The sequence below is a fragment of the Zeus faber genome, assembly GCF_960531495.2.
Source record: "Zeus faber genome assembly, chromosome: 4".
NCBI classification, from domain to species: Eukaryota; Metazoa; Chordata; class Actinopteri; order Zeiformes; family Zeidae; genus Zeus; species Zeus faber.
Genome location: NC_137191.1, coordinates 24,891,372 through 24,918,292, shown reverse-complemented (window position 1 = coordinate 24,918,292; position 26,921 = coordinate 24,891,372). Strand labels below are relative to the sequence as shown.

Here is a 26,921-nt window from a genome sequence, read left to right as displayed (position 1 = left end):
CCATGCATAACCATACCGTACCTTACTATACCAAACCTTACCTTTCCATACCTTACCTTACCATTGTCTTACCTTACCAAACCAAACCTCACCTCCCATACCTTACCTTACCATACCTTAGCATACCAAACCTTACCTTTCCATACCTGACCTTACCATACCTTACCTTACCTTACCATGCCTAACCATACCACACCTTACCTTACCATGCATAACCATACCGTACCTTACTATACCAAACCTTACCTTTCCATACCTTACCATGCCTAACCAAACCATACCTTACCATACCAAACCTTACCTTACGATGCCTAACCATACCTTTCCTTACCATGCATAGCCATACCATACCTTACCTTTCCATGCCTAACCTTACCCCACTGTACCTTACCCTACCTGTTGCCATCTAAAATCAAAAAAATTTGCTAAAACCTGTTCTTCATACATTTTGTTTGTGAGAGTTGGACGATTCCATTGAGAATAGTGCTGATGGAATCTGTGAGATAATACTTTATCTGGAGCAGTAAGTTGATTTGACGTGGCAAAACATTATTATTATTTTTTCTTCTTTCTTTCACAGTCACTAAAACAAAATGGCAGACACAGCAGTCGCAGCTCCCGCCGACAAGAAGGCCCCTCCCAAGTTCAAGCAGAGGACCGCCCGCACCTTCAAGAGCAAGGCCCCCAAGCCCGGCCAGAAGGGGTAAGACGGACCTCCGGACATGAACCAGACACGGACTATTTAGGAGAAAAATATAATTTTAACGCAAATCAGTGACACTTCTCACGCCGTCGTTTCTCTCCCTGTGGTTCAGATTCGGGGACGACATCCCAGGCATGGAGGGTCTCGGCACAGACATCACGGTGGTGTGCCCATGGGAAGCCTTCGGCGACATGGAGCTCAGCGACCTGGCCAAATACGGAATCGTCTAGACCCCTGCCTCCGCCCTCCGCCCTTCCATTTCCACCCGCTTTGGGCTCTCTCAGTTTGTTCTTTCCCGAAAGTAAATTTTGAAACGAGAAAACTCAAATACAAAACTCGAATACAAAAATATGATGTTGTATCCGTTAGTACCTTCTCCTGCCTCCCCAGTCTTTCCTAAACGTCCTCTCCTTAAATAATGTTTGAGAAATATGATTGTCAAAGTATCGGCTAATCAGTTTGTTATTCATGCCAATGTCAAACCTCTGTGATGCACTTTAATGTCAACTCATAAGGCTCACCTTTGTACATTCTGGCGGTAGAGTTCTGTCAGTGGTAGTGTTAAACAAAAAAATAAATGTTTCTCCATCCCCGAGCAAAATGTCTCCCATCTTTAGTATCTCACGAGTGTCGACAATCATGTGCATAGAGTTAAGGGGTCTCCTGTCTGCTTCTCTCAAACGAATTACATCAAATACTTCAGAAATACTTCATTGGAAACAAAGTGCTTTTTGTTTGGGGCTGCTGTTTTGTCCTTTCACTTATTTATACTCACTTGAAATCAAATGTGCGATACGTAAGTCAGTTCAACCAAGGGAACATGGGAACGTTCTATACAGGATTGAAACGCAAAGAATATATACAATAAGAAATATACAAGAAGGAAAAATCTAAAAGTAATTCATGACGTCAAGTCGTGAATTTCACACAAAAACATGCAAAATAAATCGATTAGCAACAGAGCAGACACCATGTTTGTAATAGTGTTTGCAGTAAAATGTAGAGCTGCAACCCTGCAGACTGGCTTCCTTTCAGCCCGGTCAGAAGGAACAACTCTGACAGTGGCTTTTGGAAAAAATAGCGAGTGTAGCTTTACAATATTATACCGTTTCTACACCGCCAGCGCCCGATGCCGGTCCTTTGGCGGCGGGGAGACTTTCCTCCGTTTCGGAGACCGGCTTGGGGCGGTGCTGGAGTGGCTCGGAGCCCGGCGGGGAGGGTGGGGGTTCTGCGCTGTGGTCCCCACACTCAAAACATTTCATGGTCCCACATGCGGTTAAAAAAAAAAAAAAAAAAAGTCAATAACTTCTGATTTTTGATTTCGGATTCTATATCAGATATGAAATGTTGGAATAATAGATGTCTATTTACGCACCAACGCACCTACAGTTTATAGGAGGTCATTGTTTAGTGATTCTCAACCTTCTTTGTGGCCCTTCATTTAATATCATTAGGCGACGGACCCCATTTGGGATTGTTATTTTTTCTCTCAGACACCAGTCTGAGAAGATGCGTTATTGTTAGATATGATTTAGTCCAAAACCTGTCTATATTGTAGTTAGGGCGATAACAGTGAAACCGATCAGAACAGTCATTACTGTACATTCTCTAATGGTGCTAATGTCATGTAAATGAAATAATCGTAAAGTTCAACTAGTAACCGTTTTATCGGGACACCCGGGCAGCTCCTACAGGTCCCTGGACCAAACTTTGAGAACCAGTGGTTTAGAGGCTGTCATAGGTGTAGCATGTTCTCTGGTTCTGGTACTGCTCAGTAGCTCTGATGAAACCTCCTGAAGACGAGATACATGCAGATGCTCCTCTATGGCATGAAAACATGGAATTATAGGGGTCCATAATGATAACATTTAATCGGAGCAGTATGTTAACCAACTTTTATACGAAAAAATAAATTGGATAATTGAAAGCAACAGGCTTCTTTCAAGACGACTAGCCAGTGGCGGTCTTGGCTGCTCTGATGTCCGAGGCCAGATCTTGAAGAGCCGACCCCCCTCCGAACAAAGACCATGGATTAGTCAAGACCCCATTTTATTTGGCCACCAATGCAGTCAGTAGCAATGTTTTGGATGTTTTATTAGAATTTATTTGAGGAAAGCTCTCGTGTTAATCTAACCCTCCACTCTCTTTGGTATATTGATGTTCATACCCAGTATTGTCGACTGTCACAAACCCCTACAATCCAACATATGGACATCTGGACATCCTGCCAGAATCAGGTGCCAAGTCAAAACTGCAACATTGTTGGTAAAGTACAATGACATTGTAGAAGGAGTCATTTCCTTTGTTTCCTCATTATTATTTTCAGTTTAGGTTACTGGTATCTGACAGCTAATTATTAAAGATTTGTCCTCATTTACTAGATTGGTAGATTATGGACTAAAGCAGAGTTCCCTAAAACCACTGTTTCAAAACAGTTATGTGTCTCCAACCAGCTTATTGAAGACAAGCAGATTTTAATGACCAATTAGGCACAATTGGAATGAAAGTAAAAATGACCTTTTGTATCTCAAATCCTTCATTTTGAGTAGATGTTATTGCTTAATTCCCCTCCGAATAGTTGTATAATATATGACATATAGCTCTTCTAAATTATTGTCTGAAAGAGGAGAAAAACATTCCAAAAACATTTTTTGGGAAAAGACGTTTATTAGGCAGTATATGTTTGACTGAACATTGCCTCCCAGGTTGAGAGACTGAGAGAGTATTGCAGTCTATATCACATTCACAAATATTTGCATAATACAAAAATAGGATTCAATTTGCTCCATCACTTCATCAAAGGGGGAGAAAGGGGTCGAGGAGGACAAGGGAAAAGGCAGGAAAGGTGAAGAGAACTTTTCAGTGCAGATGGCCAAAAAGAAAAGCAAATCTTCATAGAAAAGATTATTCAGTCCATTCTCTTGTGGTTAGCCTTGAGAAATCAATGGGAAGAGTGTGGCGTAAAGCTGAACGATTTCACACCAAGCGCACCCATTTTAACCGATTGAACCATTTATGAACGGCCCCAAATACTGAGAGGCTTCTTCCCGGCGTTATTTGGTGAGCCGATTGTAGGGCAGTTTTCAGAAGGACGGCGCGATGTTGGATCACGGTCAACTGATGCGTCAAAGTGGCAACAGCAGTCTCCCGGGAGCCTCATTGAAGGAGGCTAAGAGAGGAGGAGAGGACGACGGGAAGAGGTAAACGTGGAGGTAGTGCTAGATTTGGATGTAAAATGGCAAAGGGGAAGAGGAGGCAAAGGGGGCTTGGTCTAGACGATTCCGTATTTGGCCAGGTCGCTGAGCTCCATGTCGCCGAAGGCTTCCCATGGGCACACCACCGTGATGTCTGTGCCAAGACCCTCCATCCCTGGGATGTCGTCTCCGAACCTGATGGGACCACATGAGAAACAGAGTCATTGAATGAGGGCGAGTGGAGTGAATCACGCCAAGTGGTTTTAGAATTGAGTTTGTTTGCACCCGGTAAATTAAATTTTGCAAAGCCGATTAAAGGCTGCCACGTAAGCTAGATAGTGTGGTGTGGCACTAATGGTGTTAGAATTTTGTGTTTGTCGAGGTCGAAAGGTCCGTCTTACCCCTTCTGGCCGGGCTTGGGGGCCTTGCTCTTGAAGGTGCGGGCGGTCCTCTGCTTGAACTTGGGAGGGGCCTTCTTGTCGGCGGGAGCTGCGACTGCTGTGTCTGCCATTTTTGGGGTTTTTTCTGTGGAAAGTAGAGGAGGCAGTGGGTCAGTTAAAACTATGGGTATGTCCTCAACATCCACATAAATCAGAAGAACAGATGAGCAGTTAGGAGTGTGGAGGAAGTTACATTCATTTCCATGATGGTTCACTTAGTCTTAGGCTTACTTAGTCTCTAGACTGTACTGAACTGCAGACTGTATTTACAGTCAGCTTGTAAAATTAACTTTGAATTTGTTATTTTTATTCCTTGGCCCAAGAAGACTTGGCCTTCTAGCTCATGACGACATCCATTGCACAGACTGTGCCCTCTGACCAACAGTGGTCTTATTCCCTCGATTATCAAATGTAAAAAAGACGGTTATGCAACCAAACAAAAGCAGTGCTTCTTCCTATTTCTAGGGGTCCTCCCCGAAAAGAAACCTTAAAACTCTAGCATATTATAACTAATATTAACTGCCTTTAATATCAAACTATGCATTCTGATTGAGAAAAGAATACATTGATCCCAGCCAGTTCTGTAACTCTACACTATTACAGTCGTTAGAACGTCTGAGCATCCTTTCCCTGAAAGTTTTCCGCACCGCTCCAGGTTCCACCTACCTGTGTTTGCTGCGTCGGCTTCTCCTTGAAGGTTTGCCTCTGGCTCAGAGAAGAGATGCAAGATCTGTTCCTCTTTCTTTCCTTCTCCGTGAAGATGTCCGTCTGAATAGCTTCTGAATAGAATCCCCTCCCTCCTTTTATACTCCCTCGGCTAATCTCCTCCGATGCTCATTCATTCATTCCCTCACTCACTCTCACCTGGCTGCCTCTCCTTTGTTCCACCCGCCCCCATCCCCACTCTCACTCCTTCTGTACACATGTCTGTGGACAAACACAGGGATCAGAGTCAGGTGGATCAGGTGTATTTGGGGTTCTGACTTATGGAGGAGTTAGGGTCCATGTGTCTTTGTTGGCAGCGGTACAAAACATGCATCCGTGCATCTGAAAGCTTTTCATGTAATAGATCACAGGCCCAATCTGCTTTGGCTCAGTTTATATCTGTAACACCCATAATCCCTATATTACTGTACAGCTCTATTAAAAAAAAAAAAAAAAAAAAAAAAAACAGCCTTATTTTACATATTCTTATATATTTCACTGATATTTTACTTATTGTTTTACATTTATGTTTCATGTATGCACCAAACACCAAGACATATTCCTATTTCGTGTAAACTTACTTAAAGCAATAAAGACTATTCTGATTCTGATTCTGTTTCTGATGTATCCCAACTCTGAAAAACATGCTGAAAAGTACATTCAGTTCTTATATAGGTGCATTTAATACAGCTCTTATAAAGTTAATTTACTTATGTTACTGTATGTATTGTGCAGTTTCTCCAAAACAGAAGATATTGCCACTTATTTATAAATATACTGTATATATACATTATATAATCACCCTGCAATGAATTGCATTGCATTTTTTAATCTGTTTTTAATCTTTTTATTTCTTGTTTTTTTCATTCTGCCTTCTGTTTATTTGTTATTTGCAATTTGGTTTCCTTGCTTATAGGTCTTCATATGGCTTCATTTAAATATCTATATTTTGCATCTTTCCTTTTTACATACTAGTATGTATTCACGTAACAAAACAAGAGAAACATATCCATTATACTATATGTTAATCACCCCCCTTTGCCACCTTTCTCAATTTTATAAGTTTAGAGAGGGCAAAATATTGATTGAATATTAACAAAAATTGCCATTTGTTATTGTCAAATTTCACAGTCAACCTCAATTTAATGAGGTTAATCATGTTTTTTTTTAAATCTTAAATATAATCTCAGAAGCCTTACGATGGGATTTCCCGATTCTTTTAATGAAAATGAACATGTGAACATATGACATGACATGACATATGAAGATTTCTTAAAAGAGCCTGTGGTCTAGCTGTGGTCATTGACCGCTCTGACATAACTGTGCGAGCATATGGTCGCATGCAGCGGCTGGCAGCTTAGGACGTGTAATAGGATTGGCCCTCAGCCTTCGCACAGGGCCAATTGGCCCGATCGGAATACACTGCGATAGTTGTGTGTGTGTGTGTGTCTGTGCGTGCGCGCGTGTGTGTTCCTGCGTGTGGTGAGGGGAGCTTCCTTTTCTGACCACAAAGGTTACCCTGGTAACCCTGATCTAATGCTGGCAGACAGACTCTAGATATTTAAAGCTTTCATTCAATTTAGAACTTCATTCAATTGTTGCGGTTCTTGGAAATAACTGAAGGCATTTAAGTGCATGCACATTAGTGCATGTAAAAAATCCTTTTGTTTTTTGATGTCATTGTTACTATAATCAAAACTATCTGCACATGCTTCATCATTTAACTCCCGAATAAGATGTACAGTAATTCAGTATTTATTTTTGCATCAGCCTTGGCATATGGATCATAGATATCCAACAAAGCTGAAGGATTTCATCGTGTTACTGTCATAATAGACATGGTTCTCATGTAGTGTTCCCCTCATCCATGCACTCCTGTCATAAGTAAACCCATCCATCTTCATTTTGGACCATGGTTAATCATGGTTGGTTAATTGGCTGTTTGATTGGCTGGTTGGTTGGTTGGTGGTTGTCTGGCTGGTCGGTTAATTGTTTGGTTTGTTGGTTGGTTGGATGGATAACTAGTTGGATGGATGGATGGATGGATGGTTGGATGGTTGGTTGGTTGGTTGGTGGTTGTCTGGCTGGTTGGCTGGTTGATTGGTTGGTTGGTTGGTTGGTTGGTTGGTTGGTTGGTTGGTTTGCTGGTTGTCTAGCCGGTCAGTTATTGTTTGATTGGTTTGTTGGTTGGCTGGATGGATAGCTAGTTGAATGGATGGATGGATGGATGGATGGGGGGAAGGATGGATGGAGAGATGATTGGTTGGTTGGTTGGTCGGTTGGTTCGTGGGTTCATTGGTCAGTTGGTTGGTCGGTTGGTTTATCAGCCCAAATGACAGGAAATAGTCAAATTAAGCGAAAATAATTACTATATTTATATCTATGTTTTGTTCGCAATGTTAACAATATCACAATGGTATTGATATTCATTTTAATCACATTCTCAATTAGAAAAGAAAGATACATTCCTCTAAAAATGTCTTATTTATAACACATTATACCATTGCTATGCTATTATCCAGTTGCCGTGAATCATTCTTCTCAAAAGGTTCAGTTCAGGCGATGCTGAAGCATTGCAGGTGTGCATTACATAAAGCAGTCTACATAAAGCACAACAACAACAAAAGTCATGCTGTGAACTCAGACACCAGTGGTACATCAAGGCTTTCTGCTAAGTGGGTTAAATGTTGTATAACCACGTGTTATTGAGAATAGACAGATTAAACTTTTCCCTTAACCTGGCCATAATCCCAACCTCCTATAATCCATTATCTGAAGATTTGCCTTCTCCACCCATGCACCAGCACCTCCTCCTGTTTTGTTCACAGCCCTAAACCTCTGTGATCTATCAGGTGTTCTCAGGTTATATGGTGGAGTGCATGTGTCGTGGGATTTACCCGACCTTACAGGAACATTCTAGACATCAGTGCTCATTGACTAAGCATAGCTGGACTCATCTGAGCATTTTCACTTCATCTCCTAAATAGATTATTAGTGCATTTATTCCGTTTTCATGCATGATCATATATTTGCAAACCACCATAAAACTTTGATGGGAAAGATTGATGGGAGTGGACACTTTTTGATCTCTTCCAGCAAAGCTTCAACTAGAGCTTGGCCTTGTCCAGGTAACAATAGATAAGTGCCAGATATACTGTACATATATGTCTTCCACTCCCTCATCCATCCAGACTCAATGAGGCGATAAGGGATGCTCTTAGTTGACATATTATTATCGATATCAAGTAAGAAACTGACAGAATGGTATTTATACTTTCCTCTTTTTTTCTTAACCCCACATCTTTGGCATCTTATGGTTTTATTTCACACAGTAATTTTACGTCATAATTGAATCACCCACGCCGCTTTGCAGCACACACTGATGTGCACTTAGTGTGTTCCGCCACCGTTCACTTCCACAACAATGACTGACGGCTCGTAGCTTTCCAGACTGTGGCTGATCAGAGGCTGTAAAAGCCACTAGAATGTGGGAAAAACATCTCTTGCTATTTATAGAGTTCACTGGTTCACCAGAACAAAGGCACAGAAAATACTGGAGATGCCATGAGTTGTAAAGAGTTATAATGAGTTATAAGGACACACTTATTCATAAGTGCCGTCATTTTATGCTGTCCCTACGCTGTGTCTCGTCATTTACCATTTGGAGACTCCTGGCTCTCTTAAACATATTTTGTATCTTTTTATAACAATTTGTTTGTATTGTATTGTATGTCAGCATGTGATTTTTTGATATAGAGTTGTATTGTTTATTGTTCATTTTTAAGGTTGTATTGTACTGTATATTGCCGATCATTTCTATTTTCTATCCGTCTATCTATCTATCTATCTATCTATCTATCTATCTATCTATCTATCTATCTATCTATCTATCTATCTATCTATCTATCTATCTATCTATCTATCTATCTAATATCTATCTAATAATATAGTTATTATTATTATGTTGTTGTTGTTGTTGTTTCATGATTTTTTTATGTTAAAGGCACTAAAGGGTAAAGTCTATGATTTAGTTAAGACCTTTAATTAACAGCTACTTCTTCCAACAACTATATTGATAACAGTGCTGATACAACGCAGACTTAAATGTACACAGCACTGTAGCCTGACAAGACAATAGCAATGGTAATGATTGGCACCAAATTATACAGAACAGGCCTCAATAGAAAATTACCCTTGCAGATTTTTTTCGTTTGTACAGAACAGTTTGTATTAAAGTTCACTGGGACCATTCCAAATCAGGTGTAGAAATTACCATAGCGAACGTACGGTGACTGTGTAGTGCAGTTTATCCTTGAATCTACTCAGTAATTTGTCATTTCACTTCCTCTGTATTACCTTTCAAGCTCAACAGAGGTCAGACAACCATTAACACTCAAGATGCTTAATATACTGTATGTGCACATGCATACACATTCACTAACACTACAGCACAGTGAGAACCACAAAAATATCATTTCAAAATACAGTGCACCCAGACAATATTTATTTTGTATTGAGGATATATTGATTATATGATTAATTACTTGACCTGACTCTAAATTAGAAGTATCCAGCGCACACGGTATTGTTAAGCAGGTGGAGGAAACAAGGACACAGCCTTGCAGTTCCTTTCTGTTCTAATCTGAAATGACTTATTTCCAGGGCGGACGCAGCACTTTTCACGTACATCCTCCAGGGTCTTTCGAGCGCGTCGTCACTTCTAAAGACGCTGCTCTAGTTCTGAGACTAAGAAGTGATAACAATGCACAGGACCCCAAGTAAACCCAAGTTCACGCTCTACTTTCCACTAACTACGCTTTCTAACACTGAATTCATGTGATGACAGTTGAAGATTTGTGGCAAATATACAGTTGTTTGTCTGAATTGTTTCTCGTCATGCCCGTTTTATTCATCATTTTGTCATCCAGTTAGAATAAAATGCCAACAGATTGAAGGCCACAGAACCTGAGGCCATACATGATCCTTTAATCTGTTAAAGAGGTTGTCAGTAAAGCAACACAAAGTATAATGGGGGCTACTTGTGTAAAAGAAAAAGTATGTTCAATCTAGTATTTGTAATTGTTTACCATAAATTATTTTTTTAATAACCAGTATGAAATACCATGTTAAAAAACACTTGAATTAAATGAATTTCAAATTAAAATCAACCAATCAATCAATCATTCAAATATATACATTTTTTATTAATTATGCATCAGTGTCATTCACATGTATGGGTATATATCAAATGAAAATATAAGAAACAAAATATTAAAATACATTTCTCCATTCCCTCATTAAGCCGTGACACATGTCTCTGTGTAGGATCGTTGTGAAGGCAGACGTCGCTCTTTCTGGTCTTATCTCCTTCAAAGCTCCTCACGACTGGAACCTTTATTCTCAGCGCCGTTGCAGCCACCCACCGTGTCAGCAAGTTGATTGGATTCTCCAGGTCGTTCCACAGCTCAAGACCCCACAAGTTTAACCAACAGCTCACATTGTGGTAATAGTATCAATAACAACAACGACGACGACAACAACAACAACAACAACAACAACAACAACAACAACAACAACAACAACAACAACTTAGGAAAGAAACAACAGCGACAACAACAACAACAACAAAGAATAAAAAAGCAAAACGCATTGAATAAAAATGAGTGAATATTATCTATTCCAGTTTTGGGGACTGAGACTATATCAACAATGTAGTTTTGTTGCCTGTTTTTTGTTTTCTGTTTGTTTTGTTGTTGTTGTTGATTTTGGGGTTTTTTCAAAAGATACTAATGATTAATTTAACATTGTTGACGCAGGTATCATGCCATATTGCAAAATTGTTCTGGATGAGCAAATTAATCCATTTAATTTTTTCCAAATTGAGAGTGCACAAGAAAGAGGAAGAGTTAAATTTATGAAGTGGTGTTTTGCCTCCTCCTGTGGTGATATAGTGACATTGCATCCCTGCTGATCCGTGACCACACACACACACACACACACACACACACACACACACACACACACACACACACACACACACACACACACACACACACACACAGAGTGTGTCACCATGAACTATAAGACAACGACACGTAGTCCAACACTAAAACTGCCCAAATTATCAGTGAACACCTGCATGGTTCCCAAGAAGCCTCCAATCACAACCCAGAGCATTCTGCCGTATCTTCTACATGCACCTCATGAGCTGACTAGAGGGCCAGGGACACAGCCGAGGAAACACGACCAACATAAAAAACCTTTTTAAATAATCCTACCTGTTGTCTCTAAAGCCTCTCGATCAGAACCAGTGAGCCATGCTCATTCCACTGCTGCTGTCTCTCTTGGTGTGCTCAGCCACCTGCAAAGACCAAGGTAAGAGCACCTTATTTCCTTTTGATTGAAATCAATCTTTAATTAGAAGGATCTTCTCTGGATGCTCTGGATATACACTGTACTGTATATGGATAATGTTGTTGATGTGGTTGACTTTTTATCCTAATGCTTTCCATTCAAGTCCATTTTATTTCTCTAGTTCCTTAATCACAGTACAGTCTTAAAGGGCCTCACAAGCTCCTCGTCCCACATGGAACCCAATGGCATCCCCTCGTCTCAACCACCACACCGACCAAGGAAAATCTCCCAGGGGCTAGGAAGGAGCCTTGAAAAGGGGGACACAGAGTGAGGAATCCCCCATCAGAGCCACTTTGACACCGCTCCTCTGTCTCTTCTCTGTTTACCAGATAGCGCCCTCCCCAGGCTGGCCGACGTCAAAGCGGCCGAGGCCTTCATCGACTCCGCTGAGGTGGTGGTCGTTGGGTTCTTTGAGGTCAGACGAGAGAAAGAGTTTGTTATGGAAAAAAATGTGTGTGTGTGTGTGTGTGTGTGTGTGGGTGGGTGTGTGGGTGTGTGTGTGTGTGTGTGTGTGTGTGTGTGTGTGTGTGTGTGTGTGTGTGTGTGCGTGCGTGTGTTACCGTTAGATGTGGCCTTCGGGGTCAAATCAGACAGGAAGTGGGAAGTCGGGGCTAAAAACATTCCTTTGTGTTCCTTTGTACCCCGTGCACCCTGTGTACAGTCTCGGTGATGCTCTCCGAAATAGATCCGGAGGGAGTGTGTACTTCCTGTGGTGCCATGCTGCAGCTGGCGCAGACAGTGTGTAGCAGCCCTTTGGCCCGGCTCTGCGTGCGGGGGAAGATGGCGGGCCGGAGCACAGGAAATCCAGACACATCGCAGGAATTGTGGGATTGGCTCAATTAACACTGGTGTAAACAAGTGCATAGGGAGTGAGAGGTTCCTGAGAGGAGAGAGGGAGAGAAAGTGAGAGATGGTGGAAGACTGAGGTCAATGCAGGAGCAAAATATTTCTCTTATGACTCTGCGATTGAAGCCATATAATAGGCTTTGGAAATGATAGTTCATGCTGTGATGTGTTTTCATTGGAAAGAAAATGAAAATATACGATATGAATCACTGCCGCTCTGAGCTGTTTTCCCACAATATTTTCACCCTGCCCCTTTCCCTCTTGCCCTCCCTTTCTCTCTCTCTCTGTTCCCCCTCTCCGTCCCAGGGAGAGGAGAGTCATGGCTTCAGAGAGCTGCTGGCGGCTGCTAAGCTCGTCGACACCGTCCCCGTGGCCCTCTGCACCGACAAGGAGGTGTGGGCCGAGCTGAGCATCTCCTCGGACACCGTCGCCGTTTTCAGAAAGGTATTCCACGTCTTTACAATGAAACGATGGTTGGACGTTTATGTATCCGCACCTGATTTACGCGCTTGCATGTCTGTGTGCATCCAGGCAGACAACCACCAAGAGAACCTTGTCACGGCCAACGTCAAAAAACTGGAGACTGATGGTCTCGTCAATTTCATCACCATCAATGAGGTTCGCTACATCACGGAATACAACCAAGTGGTGGGTTCGTCGAGCTTCTCCGTCCGTCCCCTCGCGCTCTTTCCATCGCGTAATTCCTTTCAAATGACATCCCTTTCTTCATTTCCCAAGTTTCCATATCTTTTCTCTCACACCCTCAGACTGCAGTGGGTCTGTTCAACTCAGAAGTGAAGGCCCATCTCCTACTGTTTGTCAACCGGGGGAGTGAGGAATACGCTGAACTCAAGGAGAGATTAGAGGCTCTGGCCCCAGAGTTCACTGGCAAGGTGAGCATGGAGCCGGGGTTCTGTTGGGCCTGGAGACACTGCTAACAAAGTGTTTTTTTTCCTCTTTCAGTGTCAGTCAAAAAGATTATTTCAAATAATCTGAAGACCTGAGGGGCCCAAGTAGTGGTGTAAATCTTCTGTAGCATAAGGTGGGGTTCAGGTAGCTCACCAAGAGGCGTGTTAGAGTCCAGAATTACAATAATGAAGATCGGATACAATGCGAAAAGGATGTTGACACCCCTCCTTATTACGAGAATTGGGCTATTTCAGTCAAGAGCGCAGTGACATTCAACGCCGCCTTTCTAATAAGTCAGTTCATCACAGTGTTGTCCCGCTAGAGGTGCCATGGTCAACTGTAAGTGATGTTATCCTGAGGTGGGAACGTCTCTAGGAGGAGTGGCAACAGCCTGGCCAAGAAGTGGTTGGCGCATGAAATCCTCTGTCCCCAGTTGCAAGTCCCCACCTGGTTCCAGACTCCTTACGGACCAAAGTCAGCTCAACAATTGTTTGCCTGTGGTTGTTTTTCCCTAGTTCAGACAAGGCCCCTTAGTTCCAAGAAATCTATGCAACAGCAGACAGTACAATGACATTTGAGATCCGTCTGCTCTCCGAGAGTCGTGGCAACAGTTTGGGCAATTCCCTTTCAACGTTCAGCAGGACAACTGGCCTCAACCTCAACCCCATTAAACACCTTTGGAGTGAATCGGAACGCCTGGGGCAGGTCGGGCCTTATCGGCCAACATCAGCGCCCAACTTTACTAATGTGGCTGAATGGAGGCAAATCTCACAACCCAACAACTATTGGAAACCCTTCCCAGAAGAGTCCATAGCGCATAATGATGCCCATTATTTTGGAATGAGATGTTTGACGAGCAGATCTCCACATACTTTTGGCCATGTAGTGTCAATGACATGGCACTTTATTGTCCCTGGGTAGAAACTGACTCATAGCTGATACATGCTAATATACAATATACAAGGAAATTGGAAACATGGCTGATACAAGCTTACTGGTAAAAAATAGATCAATATTGCAGTGTTATGTAGAAGTAGTCACGTAAATAAGAAGGATAGGTGAGACAAATAATGTTCTCTTTGCCTTTATGTGAGAAATGAATGGATGGATGATGGATGGACAGGTGAGTGGATGGACGGACGGATGGGTGGAGGATTTTTTTTTTGACGTTCTGCTCTGTTGTTACAGTTTTTGTTTGTGTTGATCAACGGGGCTCTGAAGTCCAATTCGCGCTCGCTGGGCTACTTCGGCCTGAAGCCTCGCGAGCTGCCCCGTGTCGGCATCTACGACGGCGACTCCGATATGAAGTGGCTCCTACCTGAGGGGGAGATCTCCACTGAGCGTGTGCGGGAATTCTGCCAATCCTTCCTGAAAGGAGATCTAAAGGTGAGAAAGAGATTAGGTTTGACCAGTGTAACTACATAACAACAAAAAAATAGGAAAAAGCAATGAAACACCCACATTCAAGTACAAAAAATAAGGCGTCATGCACAGTATAACCACCAGGTCATTATTGTAAAATAACCCACAACAGTGTGATCATCTTGTATCACTCTGAAGGGGGATTTTTTTGCGATAATGACCGGCTGGCTGCACATTATCCTGCTTATTACACGACTACTTACAAAATTGTAAAATGCATTGAGACAGAATATTGATTTGAAAGGATTTTATAACCAGTATGCCTAGCTTAAGAGCTTAGTAGTGTGGTCACAGTAAGCGTGTCAGGGATCAAACTCCAATTTCAGCATCTCCTCCACTTCACTGCATCTAACGTTGCTTTTCACGTTCATCTTCCAGGAAGTGAAACAGGCAACGGCTGGAGCGGAAGCCAAAACAGAGCTCTAGGAGAGGCACAGAGCGACTGTGATGCATTTGTTAAACTGTGATGAATAAATATCTGAATTGTGAGGCGCTTGTCTTGTGTCGTTGTCCGGGAGAGACCAGAGGTCTGTGTTGGGGGGGGGGGGGGGTGTTTGTGTGTGTGGGTGTGTGTTGTGATGTGTTTGTGTTGTGTTGTGTTATGTCCCTCTTTCTGTTTGTCAGTGTGGTGCCGTCTGCGGTTTCCTGGAGAGCTTGCCTCAGGTCAGTGGCCACGGGCAGCTGTAATCCTGGCGGAGGCTGTCAAGCGCTGACGGAAACCAAACAAGAGCAACCGCACATAGATCAAGAGGACGGAGGAGAAGGACGAAGACCTAATGTCCAGTACTATCGGTCAGTCAGTACTGGACTAGACCGGAATGAAGTGGAGTGAACATGGTTTAAACATAGATTACACAGAATCAAACAATATGTTTATCAAAAGCATATCACGAAAGGAAACAAAAAGACAGTCAGAATTCGACCCCACTACAGCAAATTTATTTTGCACATTTAAGAGGGAGCAATTTTACGCTTCAAATCAATTATACTCTTTCCTGAACTTCCTTTTATTTCTTTATTTTTAAACATGCTTACTTTTTTGTAAATATCAATTTTTTTGCTTTATTTTACTTAACGTTAATTTGAACATACTTATTTTCTTTTTAAACACACTTACTTTTTTTGTAAATGCCTCTTATTTTAGCTTTATTTGAGTTTACTTTAACTTTGGCATACTTATTTTATTTTATTTTCAAACGTGCATACGTGCATATACTGTATATACACCGATCAGCCACAACATTAAAACCACCACTAATAACCGCAAATATTGTGTAGCTCCCCCTTGTGCCACCAAAACAGCTCTGACCTGTCGAGGCATGGACTCCACAAGACCTCTGAAGGTGTCCTGTGGTATCTCCACAGCCGCGGCTGCAGACGGCAGCATGGCTTCCTTTCCCGCGGCCACCCAGCTGCCTCGAGTCGGACCATTCAGCGCCCGCATTGCGCTGAATGATCCGACTCGGGGCAGGGAGCTTTCTAATGTTTGTCCGTCTTGCAGAGGGGGATCGGCTTACAGGGCTCGAGAGTTGACCAGGAGCCCGGTCAAAGTACCAGCGGCGCAAGTGTCGGAGATTCCTCCTGCACCCCGATTAAAAAAACGTTTATTCTTATTATTTATCCTTTTGGCCAGCGAGCCTTTCTGTTTGGAATTGTTGATAAAGGCTGGCAATCCATCACTAGAAAGACTCTGTCTCCCTCCATAAACCCCTACCAGTGGGCAGAGACTCCCACAACATGATTCATCAGACCAGGCCACCTTCTTCCATTGCTCCATGGTCCAGTTCTGATGCTCACATGCCCATTGTAAGCTCTTTCGGTGGTCGACAGGGGTCAGCATGAGCACTGTGACCGGTCTGCGGCTACGCAGCCCCATACACAGCAAGCTGCGATGCACTGTGTGACTTCGCTCCCCATGCGCATTAATGAGCCTTGGGCGCCAATAACCCTTTCGCCGGTTCACCGGTTGTCCTTCCTTGGACCACTTTTGTTAGGCACTAACCACTGCATACCAGGAACACCCCACAAGACCTGACCTGGCGTTTCGGAGATGCACTGACCCCGTCGTCTAGCCATCACAATTTGGTCCTTGTCAAAGTGGCTCAGATCTTTACGCTTACCCATTTTTCCTTCTTCCAACACATCAACTTCAAGAACTGACTGTTCACTTGCTGCATAATATATCCCACCACTTGACAGGTGTCATTGGAACGAGATGTGCAGTGTTATTCACTTCACCTGTCAGTGGTTTTAATGTTGTGCGTGTGTGTGTGTGTGTGTGTGTGTGTGTGTATGTATATATATAAATATCTAAATATATATATAAAAAAAAAATATATATATATATATATATATTACACTGTATAGGGTTTCGAACGAAGATCTACTTTATGAAACAACAACAGATGCACTGCACACACTCAGAGACTTTGTTATTTAGACTCAATCCAAAAGAATTCCTTCAAAAGAGAGGGTGAAGTTCAAGGCCCAGACTGGATTCAGTGTAATTACTGGTTTTGTGAGGCCAAGAAGAGCCAGATCAGAGAGAGCCCTGGCAGATGGGGGTTTCACAGCGACCAGAGGAAAATACACAAGGCTTTTACGGGAGTGTGCTTTGTCAAAGTGAACTAAGATCAAAGTTGAGATAACGCTAAAGGGGGAACACGGTAGAGGTTCTGTTTTTAGATCAAGGCTATATATATATATACACAGTATACAGCACAATTATTATAGGAAGCATTTCCTATACCACACACACCACATTCATATAAGTGTGGAATGCGGTGTATGGTATAGGTTTCCTCTCGCGTTCATTTGGAGCCTGAATTTAAAAGGAGTAAGTGTTAAGGGATAAGTCTGAGGTCTTCCACAACAATGTGTAGGGAACCAGTTATGGCCACAGCTCGTAATACGTAAAGTAAGAGCTGTGACTCTGGTGGATATGTGCACATACCAAAATGAAAATCGAAATGAAAAAGCTTTTATAGCATTCCTACCAGTGACTTATGTAAGCGATCATTGTTGCTATTGCATATGGATCACTGAGGAGTGTTGAGCAAAAAATGACTTTGAGCATCTGTCTATATCTTTGAGCTTCAGTTTAACACTGTCGTCCATACCAGTTAGGAATTAAACAGCCGCTAATCTCACCGACCCATATGGACGACCTTGGAACTGGAAGATTTGAGTCTTTGATGGCGATTTCTGTTCGGGGTGCTTTTAGACCAGTGGACTGTATAGTTCTGTGACCTCAGTCGGCCTGCTGGCAGGACACGTTGCTCTCGCGTTTCACACAAAGATCATTATCTAACAATCTCTTCTATCTCCGTTAAATCAGGTAAACCTTTCAGTTTTGTGTTTCCTGGCGTTGCTTCCACTCGCTCTGATTGGCCTACTCTACCTTTCCATTAAGTCCTGGCCTAGGGCTGAGTTGTCCAAAAATACAACCTCTCTGCTTTTCCTCATCATACGCAACAAGCCTCTGACTTAAATTTGCCTGTACATTTAAGCGTCTCATCTCAGGATTCCTTCTCGCTGTCCTTTGGATGACGTGTGCAACAGCAAACGACAAAAAACACACAAAAAAAAAAAAGTTCTCTCACTGTCATCTCATTGTCTCTCTCCTACTTGAACCCACAAGTCCAGGAAACAGTTTATTGTCTGTCATGACATTAATCAATATTGACCCTAACCCTCACCCGGGACCTGGACCGAAATAAGCAGGTAAAGAAAAAAAATGGATAGATGGCTGAAAGATAAACACGTCATTTGAATTCACCAAGTGATATGATACCAGAGGCTGTGTCAAGATTATTTACTATATTAGAGTCATTACAATAATTTCAACGCTGGGTATAGTTCCCACTCTGTCTTGAACAGTGAATTATAATAAATAAATACCTCTTTTTGAATCAGACAACCGCTACGTCTTCTCACAAGGGGGATTTTACAATACAGGTACTCCTCACTTAAGGACCTACCTGTTCAACCACCGTTCAGACTTACCAGCAGCTCTTTGACCAGTCTGTATTGTACACTGCGTACAATACCACGGCGTCCCAGTGTCAAGCATCTCATCCCGCATCACCCTTTATACACTATATACACTATATATACTATATATACCAAATATACTATATATACTATACACACTGTGTACACTGTATACACTATATATACTATATACACTATATATACTATATATACTATATACACTATATATACTATATACACTATATATACTATATATACTATATGCACTATATATACTATATGCACTATGTACACTGTATACACTCAATACACTATATATACTATATACACTATTTATACTATATACACGGCATAACCTGTATACACTAAATACACTATATATACTATATATCGCGATTGTGGCACCGCTCCCTGCAGCTGCCTGCGCGAGCACCTTGAATGTTGATTACGCACATTTTTGTATTTTTAGAGCTTATAGAGCTTATTGTGCGTAATCACCGGGTGTCATGACATTACACTGCATATATGTATGATCGTATGTATATGTATGTGCCAAATAACCTCTTGAACTTGAACTACACTATATATACTATATATGTACTATATACACACTATATATACTATATACACTGCATAAACTGTATACACTAAATACTTTATATATACTATACACACTATATATACACTATATACAGAATATAAACTATATATACTTTATACACTGTATACACAGTATTCACTAAATACACTTTATACACTATATATACTTTATACAATATAAACACTATATACACTGTATACATCCCATCACTATTATCAGTCTACAGCAGTCTGTCAGTATTCACTACACTAGCGTTCACAACGGTCACACCCCCTTACCGTGAAATAACACGGGTCCTCGCTTATCGACCAATTCACTTAACGATCTGGTTGTAGGAATTGAACTTGGTCGTTTGGTGAGGAATACCTGTTGTACAGTACAACAGTTGCAAGCGAAAAACTGTGGATTCTATTCATCACAGGGTGTTTACGGATCACAGCGTTCTACAGAACAGAAGCTGCATCTTTATGTGAGTCCAAGGATGCTGTTACCAACAGAGTCCTTTGATTCTGATACCCCTTTCCCACTGCAGAAAAACCCGGTAACACCCGGTAACATCCGGCATTTGTCACCATCTGTTACCTGCGGGGTGAATTGAAGTTCTGGACATTGGCCCGTTAATAGAGAGGAACATGACGTGTATCATACCATCATTTCATATCCCATTTAGGATCCAAAATCAGAATCAGAAGTTATTTTTTTTTTGCATGGGGGGCCGTGAAATGTTGAGTGTGGGGATAGCACCCTGGGGACCGCAGCGGAGAACCACCACGCTCCCCGCCGTTCCCTGCTCCCCCCCGCCAAAGGACCGGTGCGCGGCATGGAGTATCCGTGTGCGGGTGCACACGGGCAGCATACATTTTTCTTTACAGTTTTGTGTCGTTGTTTGCTTGAGTTGCTGTCTGCTCTACTGTTTTGTTCCCAATCACACTGGAACCATGACACGTGCCTTTCATGCTGTGTTTGTGACGTCGAATGTGACGCACCAGGAAAAAACTGCATGTCTCCTGGCAATGGGAAAGGTGTCGATCTCCTATTTGTAGCGGTTGACCCCAGTTTTTTAAACCCGGGTCAACCCACTGAAATCTTTTATGTAAAAAAGATGTGTGTGTGTGTGTGTGTGCGTGTGTGTGTGTGATTTGTATGCAGGTATGTGCCTGCAGATCAATGTGAATATGAGTGTACACATTTATGTGTGTGTTTGTGTGTTTTGTTTGTGCTGGTGTGTGGGGGCATGTGCGTGTATGTGCATGTGCAGGTTAGTGTGAATATGAATGTGAGCATTTGTGTGTGTGTGTGTTTGTGCGTGTGCGTGTGTGTGTGTGTGTGTGTGTGTGTGTGTGTGTGTGTGCGTGTGTGTGTGTGTGTGTGTGTGTGTGTGTGCGTGTGTGTGTGTGTGTGTGTGTGTGCGTGTGTGTGTGTGTGTGCGTGTGTGTGTGTGTGTGTGTGTGTGTGTGTGTGTGTGTGTGTGTGTGCGTGTGTGTGTGTGTGTGTGTGTGTGTGTGTGTGTGTGTGACTTGTATGCAGGTATGTGCCTGCAGATCAATGTGAATGAGTGTACACATTTATGTGTGTGTTTGTGTGTTTTGTTTGTGCTGGTGTGTGGGGGCATGTGCGTGTATGTGCATGTGCAGGTTAGTGTGAATATGAATGTGAGCATTTGTGTGTGTGTGTGTGCGTGTGCGTGTGCGTGTGCGTGTGCGTGTGTGTGTGTGTGTGTGTGTGTGTGTGTGTGTGTGTGTGTGTGTGTGTGTGTGCGTGCGCGTGTGTGTGTGTGTGTGTGTGTGTGTGTGTGTGTGTGTGTGTGTGTGTATGTTCTACCTCCAACCAACGTGTGCGCAGGGCTCTAAATAGAGCAGGCATTCCTCATTTGTCCAGATTACGATGTGGCTTGCAGTGCGTGTGTCTCCAGTGCCAAGATGCAACAATGAAGCCGGTCCCCATCCAAGGCGGAAAGGGGCCAGCAGACTGTATTTTCTGTCCGACAAGGGACCTTGTGGCAAATGTTTCCTCCAACTGTGTCCCCCCCACATTGAACCTTGTCCAAGAAAACAACCTCTGGACTAGACATTGAAATTACATGCCACCCGCTCCAAGACAAATCCCCGGCACTAAGAATAAATCTCAACTATGAAGCAAGATGGACACCAAGGTCAGACTGAAGCAGTTATGGGGCTTTCCACATTTTTCTTTTATTGTGGATGATGTACACATGGATTTTGGGGGCCCTCTGATATATACATATATGTACATTTATGTGCATGTATGCGACATGATACACTTGTATACGAGCACAATGTGCATCCACACAGCACTTATCTTGCAATATCACATGGGTCCACCGGCGGTTTCAAATATTCCATTTGTAAACCACAGCTCGCGGTATGAAGAAACGCAGAGACGGCTCCAAACCCACATGCCTATCACCGTACATTCAACATATAGAGGCTACACTTGAAAATATACACAACCTATAAACCGAGCATTGCTCCATAGTTGGCCTTCATTTGGTGGAGATTTAGCGAACGCTGGCCTTGTGTTCATCTGGCCAGGGCCCGTCTGGGATCGGATATTTAAATAGCGCCTGTCTGTGGGTCTTGTGGGACACTCTAACACTCTAATTAAACTCTGCTGCATAATGAGCATCGGCCCTGTCCTGCGTCGCCCAATTAGTACTGTGTGGTTGGTCCAGGCTGTAGTTTTGGGTTTGCGGGGGTGTGAGATCACATTTTGGGGGCAAAGACGATTGGCAACTAAATGGCAAAAAATGAACCAGCCATAATTAAAGTGGGATTACGTCTTTTAGCATGGCAGGCTGATAGGAAACAGTAACTATGCCTCTGACCTACCTTCGGCTATTAGAGGGGAGATGTTCATACACCAGTAATTGAGGATAAAGATAAAATAAAACAATTTATCTTTGGAAAATTGTATTTATTTAGAAATTGGGTGGCAGCAAACAAGCGGCAAACAAGCATTATGAAGATCTGTGGTTTGGCTGCAGAAAAAGACAAGTGACAAGGGAATCATCCTATCATGGCTATTGGAATGTCATCATTACCAATGCTTGAAGATTTGAGGAAATTCAATCTTTGGTGTTGGGGATTTTGTTTTTGTTCTAAATCTTGGAAGTTGCGTGTACATTTCCCATGGTCTACGTTTCTATAAACATTTTTCAAATGTTACTTCGCACACAACCGGCTGTTTTTGTTTTGCCAGCTACAGTTTCTAGGTAGACTCCGCAGAGCTGGATCGCTGGAGCATATTTGTGGGGTTGGGCATCGTCGCGCGTGGGTAAATGAGACTTTCTCGTCTTCGATGCCAGGAGGGTGTGGGTGTTTACGCGACCATTCATGTCGAGCGGAAGCGGAACCGTTGACATTCGATTCTCCGGCCAATCACATCAATCGCACGGTCATCTCGTTGTTTCGGTCTGGGTTGGGACGGGGCGATGAAAGGAGGGGCGGTAGCTGTACTATATATTGACCCAGGATGGAGAGGAAGAATCAGAAGAAAAGGAGCCTTCGAAAGAGAATCAGCGAAGAACCAAAGCAGTGGAACCAGGTCCATCCCGAAGCACCAGCCTCCTGTCGCCATGAAGACCCTCAGCCTCCTCTTCGTCTGCGCTGCTCTGTCAGTGTGCTGGTCCATGGGAGGTGAGGATGCCTTCATCCACTGTTAGCTATAGTATCTTTTACAATGTGAGTGGGGATTTAAAGCCTGTTTTCCTTCTCTCCGTAGTGGTGGAACCAGACGTCGTGCTGGACCCGGAGGCCGATGCAAGTGCCGAGGCGGCACCCGCCACCGCCGACCCTTCGGCTCCCTCCGATTCACCCTCAGACTCCGCTTCCGACTCCTCTTCGTCTTCGTCGTCTTCGTCGTCGTCGTCGTCCTCCTCTGAATCGTCCGAATCGTCCGAGTCCTCGGAATCCGATTCCTCCCCGTCAGACTCTTTGTCGGAGTCGGACTCCTCCGCATCTGACTCTACCTCCTCCTCCTCCTCCTCCTCTTCCTCCTCCTCGTCATCTGAGTCGGCCAGTTCTGAAGGTGAGTCGTCGTTTTGGGCATCGATTGTGATCTCGAAAGCAGTCGGGTTTGCCCTGTAAAAAATGCCACCAGACAATAGAAAATCTGTAGAATTATAGAAGGATGATGGGATCCTCAGCACTACAACGTCATTAAATGTCGTGTTGGAGCCTGCAAATCCAAGTCTTTATTCAAGAACAGCCAAATTGGCCATGAAAAGAATGAGGCCTCAAAGGTCCTCCATGACTTAGGGGACTGTCATAATAATAATAATAATCGAAGTATTGGTCGTTTCTAGGTCCTCTCCTTGTGTTTGGGAGGGGGCTTTTACATGTAATTGTCGGATCCGTTATCTCTCTTTACTGAACGGTGTGTCCATGTGCAGCCACCGCCGCCCCCGAGGTGATCATGGACGGGGACTTGGCCGCGGTGGTCTTGAGAAGAAGAAGGGCTGCGCCCACCGGAGACCTCAGCCTCCTCCAGCTCGAAAGGTAAGGATGGTTTACTCCCCAGAGTACTATTCTAACTGAGGTAGAGAATTTAATAATTCAGATGATCAAGAATTGATTTAACTCCAGAAAGAATCAACTCTAACTTCCTTTGCCCTCTTTTTGTGTTTTCCCAGCCTGAGAGAGGTCTGCGAGCTGAGCGAGTCCTGCGACGAGATGGCGGAGACCGCCGGCATCGTGGCGGCGTACACCGCCTACTACGGCCCCGTGCCCTTCTAAGACGCAAAGACTCATAGGAACACTTGTTGGTAGAAAGGGACTTCGGCCTCATTGCTGCGGCGAGGCTACGAGAATGATGAAACCCCTCCCCTCAGGTCAAAAATAATGGAGCAGAACAAAAAACGCAGGCTTGTGTTCTGCAACCGCAGAGATTTTGAGGTGCTATTGTTACGTCAATGTGCTGTAATTGTCCTATTATGATCCTGTTAGGCCTGTTTAAAAAAAAAAAAAAAAAGATAGTTTTTAAATAATTCATGTTAAAGGCACAGGAACATTATAGGGGCTTGTAAAATATATAGTGAGCCCAAGAAATGGAAATGTAATTTAAAGCATGGTGCTCAAACTGCAAATGTGTTATAGTTCAACAGTATTTTTATACAATAGCTAAGCAGTAGTGTTAATACAAGTTGTAGTGGAGGTAGTATTATAAGTTGCAGAGAAAGTACTAGTAGGTCGGTAGAGGAATTTGTAGTAGTGTAACTGTAAGTAAGTTGTAAATCAATTATCTCTATGGACTGTTACCACAAATTCCATTTGGATTTGAATATAATAAATTATTTTTTTGTGTGGAAAATTGTTTCATGGTCATTCATTACAAGAAAATGCACTGACGCTCACATTTTACGCAGCAAAAAGGTGTGTACATCAATCCTGAACCGTAAATTGTACAGCATTTCCATCTTCTTCCTCTTCTGCTTAACTTTTCTTGCTCCAAGTCCACCAGCAGATGGTGACATTGATCAGTCAAACTATTGATCAGACCTGACGTTTTCTGTAATTTGAGTGGGTGTTAATGACCATGCTGTTTATCTCAACCCAAGGGCACTTCAAAAAACAAATAAAAAAGTTAAAATAAAATAAAATAAAATAAAATAAAATAAAATAAAATAAAATTGTAAAAACAACAAGTGTATGGTAAATAAGGATATCAAGAAAAAAAGAGCAGTATAAAACCTAGGAAAATACAAGAAGAACTTCAGTATCACCAGGTGGAGTTTAGAGTGTGACCACAGTTCATGGAATTTCACTTTTCCCAGCCACACACATCAGCGGTCATCAGTTGCCCCCCCCCCCTCCCCAGATATCTTCAGAGCCGTTCTTGTTGCAATAACCAGCAGATAAGATAAAGAACATGCCTCGTGTTAGTCACATCCTCAGCGACGCAGTTCGGCGTGAAGAAAGTGTAAGGTCGCCATGTAGATTCTGGACTATAAAGGAGCTTAATCACCACTAGATTAAAAGGAAAGGCCACAGCAAAGCAACAATATATTCATTGACTTAATTTTGACAGGGAGATAAAATGCATATCTGTGTAAGGACAAGAAGCCCTTCTTGCAATAGAGGACCTTCTTATATGGAATTTCCATAGGCAGAAAACAGGACAATAAATTGACTGATAGTGGCCTGTCCCATCCCAGCACACTTTGGGGGAACCAGGAGTATGAGACCTAAGGTCGTCGTAAAGATACAGAAGCCAGGACTCATACATCAGTTGTTTTTTTCCAAATTTGTATATATTGTTCAATGTGTGTGTGTGTGTGTGTGTGTGTGTGTGTGTGTGTGTGTGTGTGTGTGTGTGTGTGTGTGTGTGTGTGTGTGTGTGTGTGTGTGTGTGTGCGTGCGTGCGTGCGTGCGTGCGTGCGTGTGTGTGTGTGTGTGACGCGTGTGTGTGTGTGTGTGTGGAGAGGGAGGGAGAGAGAGAGAGAGAGAAAGGGTTTTCCCTTTTGTTTTTATCTATGTGCATTGCAATCAATATAATTACATTGTTTTCCATTTATAAATTTCCTTCCAATGTCCACGTCTATTTATTTAGTCATACCTTTCATACAGTGGCTGTGGCATGCCGGGCCATGGTTATCGACATATTGATTATCAGTCTCATCATGTTCCCAGCGCGTGGCTCGCTGCCGGGTCATGTGACCGTATGTCGGTCAGCACCATGGTGGAAGTTTACTGGACACCCACTGCATGGTCACATGCTCTCATAGATCTCATCTAGAGAAGGAAAACATGCTGTGAACAGTATTAAAAGCACGTAATAATGATTAACATGAAAAGGGAAAAAACTATAGACATACATCTATCTCAGCCCTACAAACATTTAGCTGTGTTTTTCCCCGATGTATTAATAACAACTACATTTAGGATTTGAGACTTACAGTATATCAGACTGTGTAGTGTCACGTGTGGGTGTACAGCTAAATTGTTATTTCAATTGTATGAAATAAATAGCGTTTCACTGTGGTCGCAGAAGTCAATGTCAACCGTAAAGAGGTAAAGAGAGAGAGGTTGAGAGAAAAAGAGAAACCGAGAGAGGAAGAAATGACCAATTCATTGTTGGACCAAGAGAAGACTAACCGATTACATGTTACCAGGATTACATAATGAGATTACCAAAAACGTGTAATCAACCATTTTTAAATGGTTGAAAATTACAATTGTATTTTGAAATTGTGTGAATTGAGTATACGTTTTGAGTATATACACATGGTAGCTACAACATCATTACTTTTTTAAGTATTTATGAATAATTTCATTTTTATATATATATTTTTTTATCTTGAAACGTTTTGGTATTTTCTAGAGAAATAATTGCCATTTTGATACCACCTGTGAATGATGAAAGTGTGTTTCACCACATTTCAACATTTAAAGAGTCGTAACCCTGTAGGGCCATCACAGACAACTTTAGCCCCTCAGATTGAAAGATCTGACAAACTTCCTTCTAAATGAAGTTCAACTATGTACCACATATTGCAATCGCAAAAACAAGGAATGGAGTGGATCTTGACAACATTTTATGAATTAATTTTGTTGTTTGCTTTGTGTTCATTTGTCTTGATTTAGTGTAAACTTCAAATCTGACTTTCATGGACAAGTAAATTATCCAAAAGTAATACCAAAGTATTTCAATGAGATGATTAATTTTCGGTAATCCAG

The 26,921-nt window shown here is 42.5% G+C and overlaps 4 protein-coding genes across 4 annotated transcripts; 3 read left to right on the top strand and 1 right to left on the bottom strand.

The window, feature by feature from the left end:
• Positions 1 to 593: 593 nt before the first annotated feature.
• On the top strand, positions 594 to 933 carry LOC307229761 (retinal cone rhodopsin-sensitive cGMP 3',5'-cyclic phosphodiesterase subunit gamma-like; the record flags this gene model as incomplete). The annotated part of the gene is made up of 2 exons (XM_079999822.1): positions 594 to 703; positions 816 to 933. The coding sequence occupies 2 exons, from the start codon at positions 594 to 596 to the stop codon at positions 931 to 933; spliced, it is 228 nt and encodes a 75-aa protein (XP_079855948.1).
• A 3,041-nt stretch (positions 934 to 3,974) lies between these two features.
• On the bottom strand, positions 3,975 to 4,408 carry LOC307228735 (retinal cone rhodopsin-sensitive cGMP 3',5'-cyclic phosphodiesterase subunit gamma-like; the record flags this gene model as incomplete). Its single annotated transcript, XM_079998506.1, has 2 exons — positions 3,975 to 4,092; positions 4,299 to 4,408. The coding sequence occupies 2 exons, from the start codon at positions 4,406 to 4,408 to the stop codon at positions 3,975 to 3,977; spliced, it is 228 nt and encodes a 75-aa protein (XP_079854632.1).
• Positions 4,409 to 11,359: 6,951 nt separating this feature from the next.
• Positions 11,360 to 15,059, top strand: erp27 (endoplasmic reticulum protein 27; the record flags this gene model as incomplete). The annotated part of the gene is made up of 7 exons (XM_079999501.1): positions 11,360 to 11,417; positions 11,786 to 11,871; positions 12,609 to 12,746; positions 12,834 to 12,950; positions 13,070 to 13,195; positions 14,400 to 14,597; positions 15,012 to 15,059. 7 exons carry the CDS (start codon positions 11,360 to 11,362, stop codon positions 15,057 to 15,059), a joined length of 771 nt encoding a protein of 256 aa, XP_079855627.1.
• A 7,689-nt stretch (positions 15,060 to 22,748) lies between these two features.
• bglapl (bone gamma-carboxyglutamate (gla) protein, like) lies at positions 22,749 to 24,555 on the top strand. The gene is made up of 4 exons (XM_079998702.1): positions 22,749 to 22,883; positions 22,969 to 23,274; positions 23,639 to 23,744; positions 23,879 to 24,555. The coding sequence occupies exons 1-4, from the start codon at positions 22,823 to 22,825 to the stop codon at positions 23,979 to 23,981; spliced, it is 576 nt and encodes a 191-aa protein (XP_079854828.1). The 5' UTR covers positions 22,749 to 22,822; the 3' UTR covers positions 23,982 to 24,555.
• Positions 24,556 to 26,921: the final 2,366 nt, after the last annotated feature.

Coding starts and splice junctions, on each gene's coding strand:
- bglapl (XM_079998702.1), top strand. CDS start 22,823: ATGAAGACCCTCAGCCTCCTCTTCGTCTGCGCTGCTCTGTCAGTGTGC. Junction 22,884..22,968: donor AGTGTGCTGGTCCATGGGAG/GTGAGGATGCCT, acceptor TTCTCTCCGTAG/TGGTGGAACCAGACGTCGTG. Junction 23,745..23,878: donor AGCCTCCTCCAGCTCGAAAG/GTAAGGATGGTT, acceptor GTGTTTTCCCAG/CCTGAGAGAGGTCTGCGAGC.